This window comes from Ctenocephalides felis, unplaced genomic scaffold, assembly GCF_003426905.1.
Source record: "Ctenocephalides felis isolate EL2017-DRISC unplaced genomic scaffold, ASM342690v1 CF-g0.4_SCAFFOLD_01492, whole genome shotgun sequence".
NCBI lineage: Eukaryota > Metazoa > Arthropoda > Insecta > Siphonaptera > Pulicidae > Ctenocephalides > Ctenocephalides felis.
The window spans coordinates 6,732,303-6,755,171 of NW_020537646.1; the positions used below are offsets into that span (position 1 = coordinate 6,732,303).

Below are 22,869 nucleotides of genomic sequence, written 5' to 3' on the forward strand. Positions count from 1 at the left end.
TTTGCACAGATCGTGATTGCACAATAAATAATTCTAATATAATTGTGTGATAATATAATAATAATATGATAACTTTATTAAAATTAATTAATATATTTTTTGAATGTGTTATTGATATTGAGCATTTGAAGCTATTATTATTTTACTTAATACAATTTTACGATGATTGATAAGAGAACTTAGTGAAAAATACTATCAAACATCACAAAGTAATCGTATTTGCAATAATTTTATAGATTATTTAAAATCTTAATAATAAGAATTAACACTGATTTACAGTTTTAGCATCATACTGAATTTTTGTCATAAATTGGCCTTTTCCATGAATAGTTATTTGTTAGTTAATTTTCTTGTGTTTATATTTTAACTGTGCATTTTATTTAATAGTAATTGTCTTATTGTTTGTGTTTTTGTTTAATGTTTGGTCTTGTACAATTTCAAGCATGTCATGTGTATTTTTACTGTTTTAGTTTCAAAGGATCCCGAGAACAGGGTCTTGCTTACAAGACGAGGTAAGCCCTATCATGATTTAGTTCAAAATTTCATAATATTATATTAAGATATTGTTTAAGGGACTTCATTTATTGAGTGGTTTATGGTATTCTACATAGTTTTTCAAATTTACTTCAGAAGCACTTTTATACTTCCAATGATCTTTTGCACAAATTTTATCTTATTTAAATGCAAGTGCTAAATAATATAGATTTATTTTTTTGTAAATAAATTTTTATCTACATTCTTTCTAAATGCAAGACTTTCACATTTTTAAATATTGGTGTTATTGAAAATATCATTTCAAAATATTTTATCGTTTTGTGTGCTTTTAATAGTAGTTTTGAAATTGCATGTTCTGTTTTTTTGCTCTTAGGAGTTCTAAATTTTAATTAATTTTAGTTTGTTAGTAGCCTCAATATCCAATATTGAAATTTTTGCATAAAATTAATTTTTTAGCAGTTTAACATTTTTCAATGTTGTGAAATAGTTAAAATATAGTCTTAATTATTTAATTATACTGCGAAACAATGAAAAACAAATTTTGTGAAATATTTATCCCAAATTTTAAATTGTGTTCATCTTTTTTATGGTGGAAGTCAAAAACCAAGGATTTCATGCACCTCAAAAAGGATCCTTGTAGTTACCTTGTTATCATAAAACGAGTTCATTTCGTACATTTTTTCATTGTTTCTCAAACTGTGTTTGCATGTGTCCTTGCCATGAACGTATTGTGTGTCTTTCATAGTCGGTTGAGTCCTGGTCGTGATGCCAACAAGGAACGATCGCTACCGCACTACGGACCGAGGTTCCCGCCTCAAGGAAGGTTAGATTGGAACAGACATAAAAAACATTATTAAATAAATCATTAATCAAAGTCATTACTACATTAATTGGCCATGATGAGATTAATTTTTTATCTACGAAACCATTAGCCCTTCAAGTAAAATTTACACATTTTCATAATCGCATCGCAAAAAAATTTAATGCTATTATAATACCTCATGTATTTTAAGAATTTATTTATCCGTATCAAATCAACGGATTTAATTTTAAGTAATTAGGTACTAAATTCGCTTATTAATATAATTTAATACAAACGTTCCTTAAGATTTGTTTTTATACAATTGAAATAATATGCTCTAACATAAAGTATATGTTGTAGATATCAGTTGTATATAATATATATATATATATATGCTTTTAAAATATACCGTTTCTGTATATATTAAATCTAATATTTTCTTTATCTATAATTTTCTAATGTAAAATCTTCTATATGCTAACTGTCTTAAGGAAAATGGTTGTAATGGCTGTATACCTTCTACTAAAATCTTATTTGTAAATAATTTTTAACTATACGATTAATTCGTGGTTTACAAAACAAATTTTGATACAAATTTGATAAAAATTTTAGTTTGTTAATAGTGTCATTCATTTATGAATAGTTTGATAATACTTTTTTCAGCAAAAATTTATATTATATGGAGTATTTATTGTACAATTTACTTTATAATCGTAGAATATCGATATTTATATCATTTCTTTCGTTCTAAATATTTACCATGCCACATATTTTTAATATATTTCTTTGATTTTTTTGAAAATACAGTAAAAATCATCAAGTAGTTTCGTACAAAATATTAACCATCAAATTTATACGGAAATTGTATTTTGAAAACAAACTGACTAAAGAAGCTTATTTACTTATCAACAATTAACGAATGATATATCTCCCGACTAGTTTCTAATTTTTTCATATTTTCATTATTATTTTTTTATTATCTAGCAAATTGGCTGATTCCGAATTGCGTTCGCCTCGTGCACGTCTTCTGTGGGACGCCTGGCGTCGCGTGTGGCTGATGGCGTGGGAACGTCAACGCCGTCTGCACGATCACCAGGCCTACTTGAGAGACATGGAACGCGTCAGGAACTTCTCTTGGGATGAATGGAGGAAGAGGGTAAGGGGATAGAGATTTTATAGAGAAATCATTGTAGAGAAAGAACATGAACGAACTCTTTTTTTATGGTTATCATAATAGTTTTTGACAGTGTTTTTGTACGTGATGAATGAATTAATGATCATGGTACATCCTTTGATGAATGATATATTTTCTTTTCTAGTTCTTGAAGTTCATGAACCACAAGAAATCACGCTTGACAGACCTCTTCCGAAAAATGGACAAGGACAACAACGGACTCATTCCCAGGGATGATTTCATTGATGGCATTATGAAAACGAGTATGTACACTGCATTTAATAACATTCTATTCATTGTTATAAAATGCATACACATCTTACTATTTTTTTCTAGAATTCGATACTTCTCATCTTGAAATGAATGCTGTAGCCGACCTTTTCGATCGCAACAGCAGTGGTCTGATCGATTGGCAGGAATTCATCGCTGCTCTTAGACCAGATTGGCAAGAACGCCGCCCAGAAACTATTGATGATAAGATCCACGATGAAGTCAAGAGATTGGTTATGCTTTGTACATGTCGACAGAAATTCCGTGTGTTCCAAGTTGGCGAAGGAAAATATAGGGTTAGTAATAGACACACTAAATATCAATGTAACATTTGGCCGTAATTCATTGTTTTCATTTAATATTTATTTATCAGTTTGGAGACTCTCAGAAACTACGCCTAGTCAGAATTTTACGTAGCACTGTGATGGTGCGCGTTGGTGGTGGATGGGTTGCATTAGAAGAGTTCTTGCTCAAGAATGATCCGTGCAGAGGTCAGTATTTAATTTCTATTTACATATCAAATTTTATGAACATTTATTATTATATTAATATTTGTTTTAATTATAATTGCATTGACAAAATCATATCTGTATAAAAATAGCAATCAAATAATCATTTGTTTGGATGGAATTCATGTAAACATAATTTATGATGATTTTGCATTTGGGAATTCAGTCCAATAAATTTAAAAGATCATATTGCATTACACAATATTTATCGGGCATTAATAAATGTCAATTAAAAAAAATAATATACCAAGTCATTAAGCATATGTGTTATGTTTAATCATAGACTTTTACTATTTCACATATCATAAAAAAATGAAATTTTGATCAGATATAGTGAATTTTGTAGAACTCATGCATGGTTCTTTTACATAAGTCTATGTTTAAAGTAATATTCTGTTTACACTATGATTTTCTCAATAAAAACTGCTTGTTTTGAAGGTTTTCTGGCCTATAAGAAATTCAAAATTAATCTAATTTTATTACCCTTCAAAATAAACGGTTTGAATTATAACTTCATTTGATATAATGTGCCATTATTTTTCTAACGTGCTAATTTTGCAATTTGCTGGGATTTTAAACCAATAATCGATTCGCTTCGGGAAAAATACATAATAACCATGTCCATAACATTAATCAGTTTTTGTTACCGATAACTGTGATACTAATTGTATTAAAAAAATCGAGTTTAAATATAACAATATATTAATAAAATATTATATTTTGAATAGCAAAATATATGAATAATGTTACTAATCGAATAAATTTTATAATTGTTAAAATGTTGTATGTGGGATAACTACGTTTAACATGTTTGAAAATAACGTCTGGTGTTAAGGAAAGTAATTTAAAAAAACTGGACTGTAAAACTGTGAAAATGGGTAAATATGAAATTGGTGAATTTCATTTTGTTATAAATGTACTCATAAATGCACGCGGGTAATTGTATATTTAGCATGTTGGTTTTTTGGGATTTTTTGTTATTTTGAGTTTTGTAGTATTTGCACGTTTCATAAATGAACATCATGTGTATTTTTACAAATTATTTGTTTGTAAACTTATGTTTGTTTGTTGATGCATAATAATTTTGTGTATGAATAATCATGCTTGGTTAATAAATGTATTTTTTTCTATATTACAAAAAATATTTATATGTATTGTCTATATACAAACATATCATATGATATACATATGTATACAGTAAACCCTCGCTTTACGCGGCAAGTGCGTACCGTGCAGTATGGGAACCGTGCTATAAGAAACTCGTATTTAACATACAATTCAGGCTAATTCGTAGTGCGTTCTATAGAACCTTACATAGTGCAGTATGGAAACCGTGTTATGAGAGACTCAGAGTTGGTACAAATCGCACCATTTTTATCGCGCTGTATGGAGACCAAGAAATATCACTTGAAGTAGGAGTAATACCGACGAAATGACATGTAGGGCATTGACACGATTGACACCTTATTCAAAAATTGGCGCGACGCAGTAGTCAGCTCAAACGTGTTCTTAGGCGGCTATTATATAAACAGGCATGTCTAAAAGATAAAAGTCAATAACAAAATTTACATCAATACCCTTTTGCACAACGAACTTATGGGCTGTTGACCAAATACCGTGTAATAAGAAGTCCGTGTAGTCGGAGGGATGTCGGATTTTTAGCTCCGTGTAGTATGGGAACCGTGTATCCAGAGTGCCGTGTAAAGCGAGGGCCTACTGTATATGATTTATTACTTGATTTTCAAGATGTTTTATTAATCAAGCATATAGTTTTCTGTTGGTTTATTTTTTAGAAATAGTTTGTTGTTTTGTTACCTCATATGTATTTTGTTTTCCACTGCTTGTATTTTGACGTTGTGTTTTTTTTTTCTTTTTTTCGTACTTTTAATCTGCACGCACCACCCACCCAAAACACCGAACGCCATCAAATCAAAACTGTTCGATAAAATCATGGCTAAAAATCATCGACGTCTCGAAACATATATCATTGACCACAATGAATTCGTGATACTGAATATCGGTCCGACTGCCAAATCTGCAGCCAAGGGAAGAACAAACATCGAATTGAGAGAACAGTTCATTTTGGCCGATGGAGTGTCGCAGACGATGGCCGCATTCAAGTCGAAGCCGCATTCGGCTCAACAGAGCCCGGGGTCGGCGTCGCCTGTTTACCGAGGCTCGCCAGGACCTATCACGAAGGTTGGAATTAATAATTCACCAGAAAGCCGAAAATCGTATTAACAAATCTCATAAATCACACATGAACTATAAGTCAATTTGTTTAATGGTTTATATGGCAAAATTACAGTACACCACGAAATCCTTAAGCGATCCTTCGAGAGGAGACATCAATTTTTTTAGCACTCATCTTCGGTCTTGGAATATTGTGTTACTTGAGTATTTTTTATATTTTTGTGTAATATCTAATCACATTTTTTTAACAATCTATTAATTATTTCAACTTAAACCTTAAACATTTTACATACATATATATTTTTTTTTTGGTCTGCTCTTAGACTATTTCTTAGCTCTGCGTCGTTTTACTTTGCCATATAAAACATTTAACCAAATTACTTTCATACGTATATTTTCATAAGTTAAATTAAATCCTAACGTTTCCTCGAAGGAAATCGTTATCACACGTTTATATAAATGATATAGTAAACTTCTTAAAATACTTGAATCCTTAATTGCGCAATTAAGCGCAATTTTTTGCTATTTTGGCAAAAAAGTATCTCGTCAAACCATAGAAAATTAATTTTACAACTTGGGGTAAGTGTTTCACTTTGGATGTATGCATTAACATGTTGTACAGCTGAGTTGTTTATATTTTTGATAATCACAATTTAGCAGATATTTAAGGTAAGTTTTGCTAGAATTTATTATTAAATTTGCACTGCCAAGGAAGCACTACAATCGTAAGTATCGCACTCATAAATCGCATGCTTAGTGAAAGTTGTTTGCATTGCTTTGTACAAAACCATTTTTAAATAATTATTTGAAAATTGTAAATATATTCGTAAACAAATTTTGTAAATCGCATGTTGTCACAGGTCGAAAATAAAATAATATTGAATTTTAAAATAACATAAACATAACAGATTATCAACATTATTCATTCAATTGTTCGGGTTTGTCACAATTTTAACTAATTGTAAGATCAATTTAAAATTAATAACATTTTTGCGCAATCTCACTTTTGTAACCAAAACATAAGTTTAATAACATCTCGAGGGGTTTAACTTCACACGTTCAAATTAGCAATTAATAAAAATAATGCTATAAAAAATCTAATTGCCATTTTGTGCTATATTTGTTGATTCAATACATATTTATTCAAGTAATAGAAAAAAATATAAGCCAAAGTTTAAAAATGCAACTCATACCATTATAAGCTTTATTGAAAGTGCTTTTGGTGTTTACACATTACGTATTAGGTATATACTTATCATGTATATTTTATTGCCAGATTTATAATACCTATTTTATAATAAATATTTATAATATTATTAAATAAAAATCATCTTGCTTATAATTCTCTGCCTTTTCTGCATTTTTAAGTATATTCATTATTTATCAACAAACATAACACAAATGGCTATAAATCTGACTAAACATTACGTCGGCAAGCAAAACGCTTTGCGTAATGCCAAATCATAAAAATTCGTATCTCTCAATTCGGTTCTGCTTTTTTAACAACCGCGTGCAGCCGAAGAATTGATGGGTGAACTGATGCCCTTGTTCGAGCAGTTGCGAGCCAGGCAACAGGTGCCTTGCGCCTATCCCCTGCACATGGGAGCAGGCGGATCGGCTTTCATCAGGCCGTACAATTACAGTACGACGTCTGCACAATCTCCTTACTCGCTGAACACGGTATGTATCGAAGAAGTTGAGGGCCAGGTCAGGTGATAATTGGATGTTGATTCATTGAGATGGAATGAAAGTGGAAAAATAATTGACTACTTTTTAAATTTTTAATGCAAACAAGAATTTTGGGAAAAACTTTTAAATTATGTAACTTTTCAGTAATAAGATTCATAGTAATGGTTGTCTGGTTTCTTGGGCGTTTTGATCAAGCAAAATTAATTTATTTTCATATATATTGAAATCTGTATAAATATGCTGGCGTAGGTTTATAAATATATCTAAATTTGATTTGAATTATTAATAGCTAGAAAATTGGATAAAATGTAAACGATAAGGTACCCCAAACCTAGGTATATTTATAATAATATATCCCTATATATTTTTAATAAATATTGGCATTAGAATAAGTAATTTAGCAAATATTTTTTGAAGTTTACTATACAACGTTAATCTTTGTTTTCAATATTTCAACATATTTCAATACGTATTGCTCATTATATATTTTACATTTCATTTAAAAAATAAGATTATATTTTATTTTATAAAATAAATTTATAACATATCTTAGTAACTTTAATTTGCTTAGAATTTAAAATACGCGAAAAATTATATTATTTTTTTCATCATTGAATTTTTTTTTTTCAATTTTTTCTCCAGTATCATTTTGACTTCATAATTTAATGTATATGTTTGAATTAGGTACGGGAACGTTCACAAAGAAGTGTAGCCATGGGTAAAACCAGGAAGTCTTCTCTATCAGCTGGAACACCAGACAGTTTGTCCGATAATGAAGGATCGTTATCCAACAGCTTGAGCTATGGAGGCTCTCGTTACACACCAAGACGAACAACTACAACTTCTGGGATCAGGTAATGAGGAACAATTATAATTTTTAACATCTGATAAATCCCAATGTGTGATCGTAATTGATGTATAAGCAAAACTACATTGCAACAGCTATTATCCAATTCGATTCTGATAAGTCATATTAGCATTTATTATAGTACTTAGCTATTTGAATTTTCTAATACCATGAATTCATCACATTATTGTTTGATTTTTTTTTATGGTGCTTCAAATTTATTGCAGATCAACAACTTTGACACCAGGAGGTTCCCGTGGCGGATCTAAACCAAATTCACGTCCAGTTAGTCGTGCAGGTTCCAAACCACCATCCCGTCACGGATCCGATTTATCACTTGATAGCACTGGTAAGATATATTTCAAAAATATTATGGTTTCCAAAATCCCATTAAAGACTTCTACTTTCAACAATAGCCTATATTGTTTTACCTAGTTATTTATTATTTACTTATTTTTATTATTATTTTAGATGGAACACCATCGCGTATACCAATGCGCAGGAAAATAAGTGACACCACCACAACACCTAGACCATCCAGATTATCTGTAGGAATGGAAGCAAGTACCAGGTTGTCTACCAGCAGACCTCGTACACCCAGCGGCAGCGGACTGAACACACCCACAATGTCGAGGTCATAAATCTTTGATACTTAATAAAATTGCTTTTAATTTAAATCACTATTACAATATATATTCAACAAATCGAAATAATAATAATGTTCACCTGGTAATGGCCATGGATGTATCAAAGCTATAATTTCAAAAGCTTTTTCTTTGCAACAATACAATATTCTAAATATCACATTAATGCTCAAATATTTTATAGCTTTAAAAATATTCTATATGCCTTCTCTAAAAAAAACATGCTTCAATTTAAATTTATTATTATTATCCAAAATTCAATTACTTAAATCTTTTAACTGCTTAAAGCACCGTTAAGAGGTAACACCACTATAACATTTGAGGTGGATTTTAAAAATATTTATTTCAAAATTCACAGTGGTGTTTCTCTTTTAACAGAATCATTTTATGTCATTTTGTTTGATAATCTTAAAAATATACCATTCAATTAACAACTTTTAACCATTCATGACTACAATAACAGATCTGGTGGAATGAGTCGTGCTTCAAGTATACCGACGTTAACAGCTTCCATGAACAGGTAAATAATAATATATGCAATTATAATTATTTTTACATCTGTAATATATTATTATACTTTATATTCTTTGGTTAACTGGTACTTTACTTGATTATATTTCTACTCATTGTCAGTAAAGGTTTAGTAGATTATGTCAATTCGAAATTCTCAAAGTTTATTTAATACCAATTAGGATGTATTCACCACATTTTTCAGCAAGTTAAGTTAATTATTGATACACTCATTTAGAAAACATTTATTATTTGAATATATTAAATTTAAATTATTTTTTTCATGGGTTTTTTAAAAATCTTTTGAAGATCAGCTGTTATATCTTTATTTCTTTCAGTAGTCTTACTAACATTATTGTTAAAATATAGCACAAATGTATGATATACTTTAATTTTTATGCATTAATCTCTATTGTTTCTTTCTGCACTGATACTAATTTTTCTAATAACTTTCTATTTTCGCATGCAGCCAATCTAGGATTCCTGTTCCAGTACGACATCATAGCACGTCTGATCCTCCGGGGTAACGAACTGTTATATGTGTTCGTGTTTTTCGTTTTTGTGATTGTTTTCAAAAATTTGTTTTGCTATCAATATAACATTTTCATGTTCACTTTTATATACTTATATAATAACTTGCATATTTCTTTGAATGGTGTTAGAAGTTTTCTTTGGTGTCAGGGTGATATATTTACAAAACAACTTTTCTACGAGTTCATATTCTTTGTTCAATGTTCAGACTTATATATATAAAGATATATTTAAGACATATTATTAACAAGACACCAATAGTTACTTGTAGTATGAATACAACTTTGAAAATATTAGTTCTGCTTCTGGGACTCATTAATTAATTATCTTTTCTGTATACATCCTTAGTATAGTTACTTATATATTTAATATTTTTAATACAGATATAAATAAAATATTTTCTAAAATAATTATAAAGATAATTCAGCGTGTTTGTGTGTTAGTTATATGTTCAAACACATGTGCTTAGTTTTTGTGTTCATACATAGCTTGCCTATTATTATTTATTGCTTCATTTCATTTACAAAGATTAAATATTTGCAAATAAATGCATATATTCATTTCAAAGAAAAGTTCCCTTGTCATATAGGGCTATATGTGGTATACCCAAAAATGATTGATCCAGTGATTTTTTACATTCGACTTCATATTTTGTTGGACTGTTGTCCCCATCATCAAGTGTTTTGTCTTCGTGTGCCAAAATTATTCTAGATTTTCTCAAATTTAATATTTCTCTATATTTTTATTAAACAGACGTAACGCCAGCGGAAGCACAACACCAACTTCGTCCCTCAGAAGGGGCGAAACGACCCCAGGGGGCAGCCAGCGCAATGTTTCCCTTTTCGAAACGACCGTCACGACAACCAGGAGTTCCGGTCAGACGCCATCCTCCGGAACCACGAACGGCCGCAGGAGACCCATTCCAATGGATCAGAGAGCCCCCTTCAGATAGATTAGTCAACCATACATTCGCTCTAGCCTTATAAGTAAATATAAACACAGCTTGAAAAGCTGACTTGAATTCAAAGCTTTATCTCTAAACTTGAAAATCGAAAAAAATTGCAATTAATAATAAGTCAGTATTTTTTAACTTATTTGTGTATTATTATTATGCAGTCAAACTGATATTTTATGTATCGATTGATACATAGCAAAATTAATTTTATGTTTTTAATAATATAATTTATATTGTCATATTATTTTTAAGCGCTACTTAAACTTCGTACTGTCATAAGGAGTAATGTCTAAATTTAATTTAAAAAAAGACGAAAGGGACCATTTGTTTATTGTCTGAAGCTTATTTATGAATGACATTTAATATTGCAGCAAATGATCTGTTTATTTTAAGAGTATATGATTAATAGAATTATAACAAATTTTGTTTTTGTTTTGAAGAAGTTAATTCTTGCCAGTTAATATTGATTTTGCTAGAATATGTTAAGTTTTTATTTGTCCCACATGACCGTTTACTTATTTTAATTATACAAAAACAAGATCGTGTTCTACATGCTTTTGCAAGTTTAGTTCATGATGAATATATATTTTGTCATCTAGGTTACACCAACTAATTTATTGATTTATTAACGTTATATAGATATATTATATGATTCAAATAATATATTAATAGATATATTTATTATTTTAGTATATTTACTAATATTTTATCAGCAGTCATTATTTTAATTTGCATTCGAATTATATTGTATAAATTGTAACTTTATAAAACGAATTCTGCCAAAACAATAGAATGTCGCCAGTTTTCTATTATTTTGGCGAGAATTGAATTCATTGCTAATTCTGTTGGTGATGACTATAAATTTTGTAAATTTTGTGAGTATTATTGCTTTATTTATGTAATCTAATATTATTGTATACTTGTAAATTATCTAATATTGTATTAAAACAACTAATTATAGAAATTAAACATTTTGCTTAATAAAAATATGATGATTTTTATTAATTGTTTAATATATAATCCTAATGGATAAAAAATTTGCTGATATGCTTACGTAATTTATTGATAAATTGATTAATAAATAAAAGTTGTGAGTTTCATACCTGAGGATAAAGAACTTGTATAATTCTTTTTTCAAGTTTATATGCAAGATTGCTAGATTTTATTTATTGTTTTATTTATTTCAAGTATGATTCAACTTGACAAGTTTGATTGAAACAAATGATTCATGTATACTTCAAATTCGTTTTCAAATCTTTAACATATAAGTTTGTAAGTTGATTTAATTACTATATTTCACATAGATCAATATGGAAGAGGGACGTAGAGATCCCGGGTAAAAATGAGTTTTATAGAAGTCATATTCATATTTTCAATGGTTATTTAATTCTTCCAAACTTGCAGCAACGCCGAGATGTCTGGCGGGAAAAGATTCGCTACATATATGAAAATTTATTACAAGACATTCATCATAATAATTGTTCCAATTATATTATCACCTTTAATATTTATGAATAAGATGGATCCGGTACGTCAAAGTTTTTAGCTATTCAAATTTTGCGGTTTTTATTTTGTCCTGTTGGTATCCATAATGTTTGTTCTTGTAGAAGTTCAATTGCATGTACGTGGTTATTCTCATGGCGGTTTATTGGACTACGGAAGTGATTCCGATCAACGTAACGGCGCTTATACCAATTCCACTTTTTCCATTATTAGGAGTTTTGGTGAGAAAATATAATATTTTGTATATTAATTAAGTTGAGCACACCATAGTTTATCATCGCATTGAGTGAGCTAGTAATTTTTGAGGAAAATAATTACTAATGTGATATGAAACAAGATTGCGTTAAACGTTCAACTGAAACTTATCGTCAAATGTCAAAGGACGCTAATCCACCTCTTGTTTTGAACCTGAAGAATTTATTTCATTTTCTCAACTCATTACACAATTTGCAAACATATTTGCCGTTAAGACTCTTTAAGACAAAATAATGTGAGTACATTAAAAATAAATTTAAACACATTATTATTTTCGCTACCACAAATCGAAGTTTCACTTCTACTGCGCTGAGGTATCCTTGATATAATCATAACTTGCTTGTACTTCATTAATTTTGAAGGAATGTAAATTGTGCAACACATAGAAAATTATTGAGTATTCATTTCATTTAATAGGATACCAGGAGTGCATGTATGGAATATTTGACAGACACAAATATAATGTGTATAGGAAGCTTGGTGTTTACTATAGCAATAGAATATTGCAATTTGCACAATAGACTTGCTCTTCTGATCCTTAAAAGCATTGGTTGCAGTCATTATAAGTAAGTAACTTTAATAATACAACTAAATTTATTTACGGAATTAAATGAATAAATAAAAAATCACAATATAAATTAACTAGATTTATTAACAATTTATAAATGTTGTCGAAAGATGTCAAACGCCATTTTGAACATATAAAAATCTAGAAATTATTGTCATATAATTGCAATGGAAACTATAGATTATATACAATAATATATAATTATACTAATATGATGAATATTACACATTATTTCAAATAATTATTTTAATTATTTCTTTATTATTTATTAATAAATCTATTATTATTTTTAGGTTGCATGCAGGTTTTGCAGCGCTCACTTCGTTTGTATCGTTGTGGTTAACAAATATGGCTGCAACGGCCATGATGTGCCCAATAGTGATGGCAATTTTGACAGAATTGGAAAATGTAAGTTATTTTATGCTAATAAATTAGTTTTGTTTCAAATAAATAGGCAATAGAACTTGTGGTTTTATACTTATTCTTACTTAATTGTTGATAGTACCATCAAGTATAATACATACAAATATGTTCACTGTAACGGAAACAAGAACACATGTTCATTTGAATGAATTATATTTATAAATTAAAAACGTATATATAATGTCATGTGTGCAAATAAATCAACGCTAATTAACCACTATTTTACTAAACTATTGTGGAAAGTTTTGCTCTCATACTTCTAGAATCATTATGACATGAAATTGAACTATGTCAAAAGGAAAAACTTTGTATTTATATATTTTTAAATACATTGAACATAATTAATATTATTGTTATATATGTAATCAATTTATTCTCATTAATATCAATATTTCAATTTGTTCGCAGCAAGGCTTATCAACTGTATACGAAAACAGAATTTCCGTTGGTCCCAATGCAAATATCAATGACCAGAAATTAATTGATGAGTAAGAGAATATGTTTTTCATAAACTTATAAAAAAGTAGTTATAAGTGGCATTTTGCCTTAAGTCGAGTTGCATGAACTTTCAGGTACATGTACTTAATCGATAAAAATTGATATATTATGTTCACTAAAAATTAATCAACGCGATTTGCAATTGAAATCTTTCAAACAGATCTATAATATATGTAATTGTTTTAATTACAGTATCTTAGTATATCCCAGTATTTTTAGTTTTAATATTTTTAGATAAACGTTTATTTTTATTTTAGTCCTGTGCCCACGAAATTGACTGTAGCATATTATTTGACGTTGGCCTATGCATCTACTATTGGAGGTACAGGAACCTTGATTGGCACCGGGACAAATATGACCCTCAAGGGTATTTTCGAAAAGTAAGTTATGTTTTATCTTAAATATTAAAAAAGTTTTATGCTTATCGATATTTTTTCAAATTTTAGCATATATAGCGGTGTGGAACTAAGTTTTCCTCTATGGTTGATTGTGTGGCTACCACCGATGGTAATAACAATAATATTCGTAGAATTGGGAATGCAAATACAATATTTGGGATTGTTCAGGTAATTATTTCATAGGTTTAGCTAACAAAGCTACTTTAATTGATTTTATGTAATGAAATTTCAATTGGACATCTACTTACGTGCAAGCACGTATGCTTATTAAAAAACAAGTCTATTCATAAAAACTTTTTTTACTACAATTTGTTTCTTTTGAACCGTTTTAAAATAAGATCATTAATCAATGGAGGAATAAATACATTCGATATTTTATGATATTTATGAGAGTTTTTTATTTCAGGCCTAAAAGCAAAGACGCAAAGGTTGCAACCATTTCACCCGAGGCACAGCAGTCCATACAAGAGGTTATAAACGCAAAATACAAGGAACTTGGCCCAATGACTTGCCACGAAATTACAATTCTAATTCTGTTTATTTTAATGGTTCTACTTTTCTTCTTCAGAAGTCCTGGATTTATGCCAGGATTCAGTGTGCTGTTTGTTAATAAGAATATACCAGCAGATCAGTAAGTTTATAAAACTGAATATGTTAAATTTTACATAATCTAACTAGTTGATTTTGTTTTATTTTGATATTTTTAGGCAGAAGAAATATCTGAAAGATGCTGCAGCTGTCGTATTGTTAATTATCTTGATGTTTATTCTGCCAAAAAAATGTGATTGCTTTAATTTTTGTCGAAGAAAGCCTGGTAAGAAATCAATAGCTTTCAAAAGTCACTGACTAGAATAATATACTGCTACTGCTGAAATTGATTAAATTATTTTTTAGACTACATACCGGATAAAACTGGCCAGGCTGCTATTACCTGGAAATATATAAATAATAAATTACCATGGGGATTTGTTTTCTTGCTTGGTAATTTTAGCATATTATAACATTTGTACAAACTATGTGTACAATCATATTTTGAATTTAAAATTTATTCTTCAGGAAGCGGGTTTGTGTTAGCAAAAGCAGGAAAGGATTCTGGCATGAATGATTACATTGGTGGAAAACTAAATTACTTTTCTGGTTTGAATCCAATCCTTTTGATATTAGTCGTCATGATTTTTGTCAAATTTCTAACCGAGTTCATAACGAATATCGCTGTGGCTAGCCTCACATTGCCTATTCTAGCAGCTATGGTAATGATTGTAATGATGATGAATTTATCTCATATTTATGGGTTTTATTTTTTTAGAGTAGTAAAACGCTAAAGATTCATCCTATGAATTTGATGATGCCGGCAACTATAGCAAGTTCACACGCTTTTGCGTTGCCAGTAGGCACACCAGCTAATGCGATTATCAGGGAATATGCTTTTGTACCTACACCAAGAATGGTAATTTTTTCAATTATTACTTTATACAATGAGCTGTTATTGAAACGTATCACTATAATTAAAAAAATAACAATTAAGGACTATGTAATATTTCATTTATATTTGTTAACATGTTTATCATTAAATTTTTCAGATGATCGGTAGCTTGTGGCCTAGTTTTGTGAATTTGTTTGTAAATTGGTTACTTTTCATCTCATACGGAAAATTAGTATACCCTGAATTGAATACATTCCCAAGCTGGGCGAAACAGTGAGAATCTTTCAATCCATGAAATTTCTTTCAAAACTATTGAGTCATGCTGCAAGAATATACTTTTATCATCCGACGTTTTCTCTTTGACTACACTAATTTTGTCAATAGACATTAGTTACTGTTGTTAACATTTATATTGATTAGCGATTGTGGAATTAAAGAATATAATAACATGAATTGTGAATGGATTTTTATTGCATATTGCAACTATAATTTGGATGATAACTATAATCGCATAGTTTTAAGCAGATTTTTTAAATTTTATTATGCGATAATAAATAATAAATGAAAATGTCAATTTTTATTAATTAATTTAAAATTTATTATAATTCCAAACAATTGCGCTTAATGATTTGTCAAAATGCATACTTAAAACAAAGTTCATACTGACGTAAAATTTATCTGACAATTTTTATATAAAAAAATTATATAATGGAGGATACGGCTGACCAAGGAAATCCGTAAGTATAATTAAATAAATACATATCGCACTAAATTTATATTTAATTAATATTTAAATTTCAGATATCCTTTTGGAGTTAGAATAACGTACTTCTTTTACACATATTGGGCAACAATAATTGTTACAATATGCCCAATCATATTTATGCCGATTATGATCTGCAACAATTTTGAACCGGTAGAAAAACAATAATTTGTTTGATGTTAATATTATTAAGTATTGCTGATGTAATTTAAAATTACCCAAATTTCAATGTTTTTTCAGAAATTCAATTGTTTATATGTGCTGTGCGTAATGGCCACATGTTGGATAACAGAAGGAATTCCATTACCAGTTACTTCATTAATGCCTATATTCTTTTTTCCTCTGTTAGGAGTAATGGTAGATTATTAAAATTATCAACTGTTTTCATATAGATATGATTTCACTGAATAATATTTTTATTTTCAGAGTTCTTCTGAAACTTGCAGATGGTACTTTACAGATGCTGTGGCTTTATGTTTGGGAACAATGCTTATGGCAATAGCAATAGAATATTGCAATTTGCACAAAAGAGTTGCTTACGCCATCATGTCTCGAGTAGGATGTAGTCATCCAAAGTATAATTGATACTAATTAATAGTTATTTATCTATTTTGTCATAGGCCGTAATCAATAATAAGTATATTATATCAGGCTTTTGATAAAGATTCAGTGGGCATCCTGAATAAATTTCCTAATTTCCTAATTTCCTAATTCTGGTTCTACTGATCTTTAATCCATATTTTCATTTCCACGGGAACAGTTTGAAATATTTTCTCTAGTTGTTTCTATTATTGTTAATAATATTTTACTATTTTTATTTAGATTGCATGCAAGTTTTGCAGCAGTAACAACTTTCATCTCAATGTGGATAACAAACACTGCTACCACTGCCTTGATGTGCCCAATAGTTATGGCAATTCTTGTCGAACTGGAAAATGTAAGTTTATTTTTGATTTATTGCATATAAAATACAACTAGATTAACTTTATTTACAATAACAGCAAGGTGTAAGCAAGGTTTATATAAATAGAATTGCTACAGGGCCAGATGCCAATCTCGGAAAGCAGGATCTTCCTGATGAGTATGTCTTTTTTTATAAAATATATCAATAATTGCCTGATTGTACTTACTTTTTATAACTGTAATTTTTATAGTTAGCATAATGATATCTAATATATAGCAGTAGTATTTTAAATAATAATGTTTGTATTTTCAGTCCGATACCAACAAAATTGACTGTGAGTTATTTTTTGGTCATTGCCTTTTCCTCTACAGTTGGTGGTACGTCCACAATAATTGGCACAGGCACTAATATGATGTTGAAGGGTGCATACGAAACGTAAGTATATTAATAATAAATGTATAAGATATAAGATACAAGATAAATAAATCTGTAATTTATTTCCGAAATAGATTATATCCTGATAGCGATGTAAGCTTTGTGTACTGGATGATACTATTCCTGCCGCCTATGATAATCAATGCTGTTTTGATGGAATTGGGATTGCAGTTTATATTTTTTGGCTTATGGAGGTATGTAATTGTGTATTAGGTGAATTATGTGCTTCATGACTCTTCCTATGATTATAATCTTTTAAATTTTCCAGAAAAAACAGTGATGCTGCTAAAGCTATCCATATTGATGAGGAAACAAGAAACTCAATAAAACAAGTAATTAAACGGAAATATGCGGATCTGGGACCCATAACTTGGCACGAATGTATGATAATAAGCTTTTTTTTGCTGATGATTTTACTTTTCTTTATAAGGCATCCAGACTTTATGCCTGGATATGTGAGGTTGTTCAACAGACATTTGAATCAAAGAGAGTAAGTATATAAAAATTACAATCTATTAACAATGTCAATTTATTTTACAAGACTTTTTGTATCAGACAGGCATTATATATAAGGGATTCTGCAGCAGTCATGTTGCTGTTTGTAATAATGTTTTTCATTCCGAAGACTTTGGATGTGCTGAACTTTTTCAAGAAAAGACCAAGTATACTATTGAATCTTTAGCATTGAATAATATTACTGAAAAATTAATGTAATTCTAGAAACTTTGCCTGAGGGTTCTGAAGATCCACTTGTTACTTGGAAGTTTTTGGCTGGAAGAATGCCATGGGGTTTTATTCTACTATTAGGTTACTTTGAATAGAAATCTGATGATTACCATATTGTATTTGTTTATAATATGTATCATTTATTAGGTAGCAGCTATGCTTTGGCCCAAGGCAGTTTAGTATCAGGAATGAACGATTACTTAGCAGAAAAGTTGAAGCATTTAGCTGCTGTGCCATTAGCACTTTTATTATTACTTGTATTAATTTTTATTAAAATATTAACCGAATTTATCTCAAACGTAGCTGTGGCGAGCATCACACTGCCTATTTTAAACACGATGGTAATAGATTTTTTATTAACATTTTATTGAGAACAATTATTTTAGTATTTTTATTTCAGAGCCAGAATTTGCAAGTTAATCCTTTGTATTTTATGTTGCCGGCTACTATTGTAGCTTCATATTGTTTCTTGATGCCAGTCGGAACACCGCCAAATACCATCCTAAGAACCACTTATCATATCAAACCTAGACAAATGGTAATAATAGAAATTTTTAAAGATATATAATTTGTTGATAGTACAACTAATGAACTTATGTATTCATAACATTTTACCAGCTTAAGGGTGGTCTGTGGACAAGTTTTATAACACTTTTCATCACTTGGACAATGTTTCTATTTTACTCATCATTGATCTACAAAGATTTACTTTCTTTTCCCCGGTGGGCAGAAATTAAAGACGCAGAAAATGTGGAAGCTTTTCTTCTGTTTGTGCGAAATTTAATTGTACAGTCGAGACATTCAGGTAATATAGTTAATTATAGTAGTATTTATTATGTGGTGGATGTTTAAGAAGAATTTACATATAGATGAAATTAACTATATTTTCAGGTGGACTTCGAGGGGAAGCCTTTACCATAAATGATATTATTTACAACGAAACAGATTATAGTCTTTATGCATTAAACTGGGGCGACAATCTAAGTTTTGAAACTTCTTTGAGTTAGAAACTTGTACTTTTATAAATCTTATCAATTATAGAAAACATTCTTCTATCGTAAAAATATATTACGTGTATTAGTTAAAGTATATAAAAATTAATTTTAATAAAGTGACGATTACTGATTAGCAGATTTTATTTAAAAGCGGATGTTAATATATCAATAATAATAAATAAATTACAAAACATAATTTATTATATAATATATATAAATGTACATCAAACGAACGAAAAAACAAGCGTATTAAGGATTATTATATTGTCTAGGATTAACGATCCAGGTAATTATATGATCAATGAACTCGTCAATATAAGCAATTGGTACTACTGTGTGATTATAATTATGATAAAGACATATGTCAAAGAAGTGAGCAATACGAAATAATTTAGATTCAGTTGCGTGAAAATAACCTGTTAACTGTATGAACGATAATTAAGAAATTAAATGTCAGAAATCAGCATGTGCCACAAATTCCAATATATAATTGATAAAGCAACAGATTCTATGTATTTTGAGTGAACATTTGGAAAAAATATTCATAAATAAAGATGATAGAATCATGCCCTAAAAGGCATATGTTATTGGGCATAACATCTTTAGCCGTGTACGTACTATTAATTATTATGTAATTACATACACACATTATGACATATGTAATTTTTCTTATAATAGATTGACAATAGTTGTCCTAATTGTGGAATCTCGATGGACACCACCACGAACTAAACAATTTCCAATAGAAAATAATTCTACATGCTGGTTAAAAGAGGATTATGAAGTTATACAAGACTGCCATCCATGCACAGGTACGCGTAGATTAAAACTGTAATTCCATAATTTATAGCGCAGAAAATAATTAGGGCTATACTTCTTGTTTATAGAATTGGAAATAAAGAGTAGATCTATAGGAGTTTGCATTCACACTCATAATAAAGAACTCCTTCGCTGTGCAAGTGGTGAAACTGTTACTAGAAGTTGCGATAGAGTAGCTTGGCTGGACGAAAGGAATTTCTGGGCATTTGAAGCTTTGATGTTCGTTTCTGCATTTATAACTTGTTTAATTTCAAGTTCAAGGCGGCATACTTTAGATCGAAGAGCATTACAGAGGGTTCAAAGACAATTAGCACAAAGTGTTTAATTTAAATATTTGGTTGAAAATATATTTTGTAATAAAAATATATTTTTTTAACAATGGCCAAACTTTATATTCAAGTTTTTGTTCAACAACAGGAACATGAGTGTTTTAGCTATCATGTCACTTTGGAATCAGTGATTACACTGCTCACTTACAAATATTGCAATTCCAAGATATTGTTATATTTTGCCAAGTCCTATAGCACTGCCCCAACTCTAAGTTTTGGAATAGACTTACTACAATTTAATTTTAATTGGCTTAATGAAACTAATTTAGAACCAATTGTTAAATCATGTGCCTTGCCAATAATTTTGATTGGTTCAAGTGCTGTTGTGGCTGGTTTATGTAGTGTGTGCAGAAAAATAGTTATGTTGTCACAACAAACATGTGAACAAGAAAATATAGCAAAATTGTTGGGATTCAAAAATGCATGTCTTATGTCTCCTAATGAAGCATCCATGTGGACTAAATTTTGTGAAATTGATATGATAAGTGCATTAAAATCAGTAATTCAATCAATTGGTTGTAATTTTAACAATGGATTGTTTTCAATTCCAAAAGATATAGCTAGATTTGAGCATCATTTAGGGCAACCTGTAAGGCTTCATAATATATATAAGGTTGCCCAAGATTTATTGAAGGACAAAAAAATTACATCAGAAACAGTTCCAAGGAATCTGACGAGTGGCTCAAACGCAAAAGTTGATCAATTTCCATTAACTTATAAGTATGCAGAGGGAATAGAAATGACTCTTTCGGATGTAATCATATTCCCATGTTTTTATATTCTATTCCACTATGTAAGTTTGCAAATATTGTCTGAAAAAATGCCTCTGATTATTAATTGGTATAAACAAATTTCATTGGAGAATGATGGATCTTTGATGAAATCTATAAAATTTCTGCATATTCCACAAAATCCATGTGAACCCAATGCAACTCTTCTTCCTTCTGTTGAAGGGTACAGTTTATATAAAAGTAATCCAAAGCACTACAAATGTAGAAATAAAAATTATACTAAACAGAATGATATAGATAATGTATTAAAACTCCTTGCAAACGTACCATTAGATATTAAAAAATCTGTAAAAGGATCTTTTTATACAAAGAACTTGGATTGGAATTCTCTTCCATTCGATGCACTTCCTGAGGGTGGACATCTGCCAGAAAAGAGACGAGTGCGTAAATTTCAGCAGCTAGAAAACCTTGCAAAAGCGGCTATTGAAATTGCCAAGCCTGGTGATCATATTATTGATTTTTGTAGTGGAAGTGGTCATTTAGGTATAATAATAGCCTTCATGCTGCCTCAATGTCATATCTCTCTTTTAGAAAATAAAGAAGAGTCTATGAACAGAGCAAAGTCAAGAGTATCTAAACTTGGTTTGAATAATGTTTCATTTCTTCAGTGCAATTTAGACTTCTTTAAAGGAGAATTCCAAATAGGAGTCTCCTTACATGCATGTGGAGTTGCTACAGATTTAGTAATGCAACATTGCATAGAAAGAGAGGCCAAATTTATATGTTGCCCTTGTTGTTATGGAAGTGTTCACCAATGTCATCATTTAGAATATCCAAGAAGTAAGGTTTACAAAGAGCATCTTAAACTACATGAGTATTTAATTTTAGGTCATGGCGCAGATCAAACTCATGATGCTGAGAATGCTAAAACTGCACAAGGTGAAATATGCATGGATTTTATAGATAAAGATAGAATATTATATGCTCAGGAGTTCGGATACAGTGTTATTCTTCAGAAACTTGATCCACCTACTTGTACACCAAAAAATAATTTACTGATTGGCTTAAAGCAAATGTTGGAGTAATTGGCTATAATGTGATATTCAAGCTTGCACAGTGCCAATAATTTGAAAAAAGAGGAATGATAGTTTCTGGAATAACATACTAAATTTAATATGTAGCAGAAAATATTTTTAGTAACAGGACATAAATTTTTAAAATATTTGGATTTTATAAAATTGTTTGTATGTATTTTGAAAATTCTAAAATGTTATATTGAAATACAGAACATAGATGAAAATTGTTTATATTTTGGTATAGCTAGTATATTCTAGAGCAGACGCGAAAATAATGCGTTAATAACTAGTAAATACCAGATTTCTGTAAATGTATTATTTACTCACATTTAAAATCAACTCCTTCATTTAAATTCGTGCTGCCATCATGTCTAAGTTGTCTTCACGAATGTCTATCAGCATGC

At 29.6% G+C, this 22,869-nt stretch overlaps 5 protein-coding genes across 10 annotated transcripts in view; all 5 read left to right on the forward strand.

Moving 5' to 3' along the window:
- Positions 1-11,151, forward strand: part of LOC113370648 — a 69,678-nt gene extending 58,527 nt beyond the window's left edge. For 2 of the 6 annotated variants that reach the window (XM_026611339.1, XM_026611340.1), the window contains 13 exons: positions 471-512; positions 1,241-1,318; positions 2,282-2,453; positions 2,617-2,734; positions 2,808-3,037; positions 3,115-3,232; positions 5,292-5,449; positions 7,817-7,986; positions 8,207-8,328; positions 8,451-8,613; positions 9,087-9,143; positions 9,603-9,656; positions 10,418-11,151. In XM_026611339.1, coding sequence (XP_026467124.1) covers positions 471-512; positions 1,241-1,318; positions 2,282-2,453; positions 2,617-2,734; positions 2,808-3,037; positions 3,115-3,232; positions 5,292-5,449; positions 7,817-7,986; positions 8,207-8,328; positions 8,451-8,613; positions 9,087-9,143; positions 9,603-9,656; positions 10,418-10,616 — 1,681 coding nt within the window. In that variant the 3' untranslated portion in view covers positions 10,617-11,151. Of the gene's footprint in view, positions 1-470; positions 513-1,240; positions 1,319-2,281; positions 2,454-2,616; positions 2,735-2,807; positions 3,038-3,114; positions 3,233-5,291; positions 5,450-6,959; positions 7,124-7,816; positions 7,987-8,206; positions 8,329-8,450; positions 8,614-9,086; positions 9,144-9,602; positions 9,657-10,417 lie in introns of all 6 variants that reach the window. The other 4 variants (XM_026611341.1, XM_026611342.1, XM_026611338.1 and 1 more) reach the window with 3 other exon arrangements.
- A 987-nt stretch (positions 11,152-12,138) lies between these two features.
- Positions 12,139-16,952, forward strand: LOC113370378 (protein I'm not dead yet-like). Its single transcript, XM_026611044.1, has 14 exons — positions 12,139-12,147; positions 12,227-12,343; positions 12,795-12,943; positions 13,239-13,353; positions 13,777-13,856; positions 14,124-14,246; positions 14,313-14,432; positions 14,671-14,895; positions 14,972-15,078; positions 15,159-15,245; positions 15,321-15,514; positions 15,571-15,711; positions 15,845-15,960; positions 16,877-16,952. The coding sequence occupies exons 1-14, from the start codon at positions 12,139-12,141 to the stop codon at positions 16,950-16,952; spliced, it is 1,659 nt and encodes a 552-aa protein (XP_026466829.1).
- A 44-nt stretch (positions 16,953-16,996) lies between these two features.
- Positions 16,997-19,522, forward strand: LOC113370379 (protein I'm not dead yet-like). Its single transcript, XM_026611045.1, has 12 exons — positions 16,997-17,025; positions 17,273-17,387; positions 17,452-17,531; positions 17,667-17,789; positions 17,864-17,983; positions 18,058-18,279; positions 18,345-18,451; positions 18,510-18,596; positions 18,663-18,856; positions 18,916-19,053; positions 19,134-19,320; positions 19,407-19,522. The coding sequence occupies exons 1-12, from the start codon at positions 16,997-16,999 to the stop codon at positions 19,520-19,522; spliced, it is 1,518 nt and encodes a 505-aa protein (XP_026466830.1).
- Positions 19,523-19,899: 377 nt separating this feature from the next.
- On the forward strand, positions 19,900-20,654 carry LOC113370075 (protein JTB-like). The gene is made up of 3 exons (XM_026610735.1): positions 19,900-20,120; positions 20,189-20,322; positions 20,398-20,654. Exons 1-3 carry the CDS (start codon positions 20,065-20,067, stop codon positions 20,652-20,654), a joined length of 447 nt encoding a protein of 148 aa, XP_026466520.1. The 5' UTR covers positions 19,900-20,064.
- Positions 20,655-20,683: 29 nt separating this feature from the next.
- LOC113370074 (glutathione S-transferase C-terminal domain-containing protein homolog) lies at positions 20,684-22,672 on the forward strand. The gene has a single exon (XM_026610733.1). The coding sequence runs from the start codon at positions 20,708-20,710 to the stop codon at positions 22,472-22,474; it is 1,767 nt and encodes a 588-aa protein (XP_026466518.1). The 5' UTR covers positions 20,684-20,707; the 3' UTR covers positions 22,475-22,672.
- Positions 22,673-22,869: the final 197 nt, after the last annotated feature.

What these genes read in the sequence shown, in the direction of transcription:
- LOC113370075 (XM_026610735.1), top strand. Translation starts at nt 20,065, where the DNA reads ATGATAGAATCATGCCCTAAAAGGCATATGTTATTGGGCATAACATCT. An exon ending in GGCATAACATCTTTAGCCGT is followed by an intron (nt 20,121 to 20,188) that starts GTACGTACTATT and finishes TTCTTATAATAG; the next exon opens with ATTGACAATAGTTGTCCTAA. An exon ending in AGACTGCCATCCATGCACAG is followed by an intron (nt 20,323 to 20,397) that starts GTACGCGTAGAT and finishes TCTTGTTTATAG; the next exon opens with AATTGGAAATAAAGAGTAGA.
- LOC113370379 (XM_026611045.1), top strand. Translation starts at nt 16,997, where the DNA reads ATGTCTCGAGTAGGATGTAGTCATCCAAA. An exon ending in ATATTTTTTGGCTTATGGAG is followed by an intron (nt 17,984 to 18,057) that starts GTATGTAATTGT and finishes TAAATTTTCCAG; the next exon opens with AAAAAACAGTGATGCTGCTA. An exon ending in ATATCAAACCTAGACAAATG is followed by an intron (nt 19,054 to 19,133) that starts GTAATAATAGAA and finishes ACATTTTACCAG; the next exon opens with CTTAAGGGTGGTCTGTGGAC.
- LOC113370378 (XM_026611044.1), top strand. An exon ending in TTTTGACAGAATTGGAAAAT is followed by an intron (nt 13,354 to 13,776) that starts GTAAGTTATTTT and finishes ATTTGTTCGCAG; the next exon opens with CAAGGCTTATCAACTGTATA. An exon ending in GACCAGAAATTAATTGATGA is followed by an intron (nt 13,857 to 14,123) that starts GTAAGAGAATAT and finishes TTTTTATTTTAG; the next exon opens with TCCTGTGCCCACGAAATTGA.
- LOC113370074 (XM_026610733.1), top strand. Translation starts at nt 20,708, where the DNA reads ATGGCCAAACTTTATATTCAAGTTTTTGTTCAACAACAGGAACATGAG.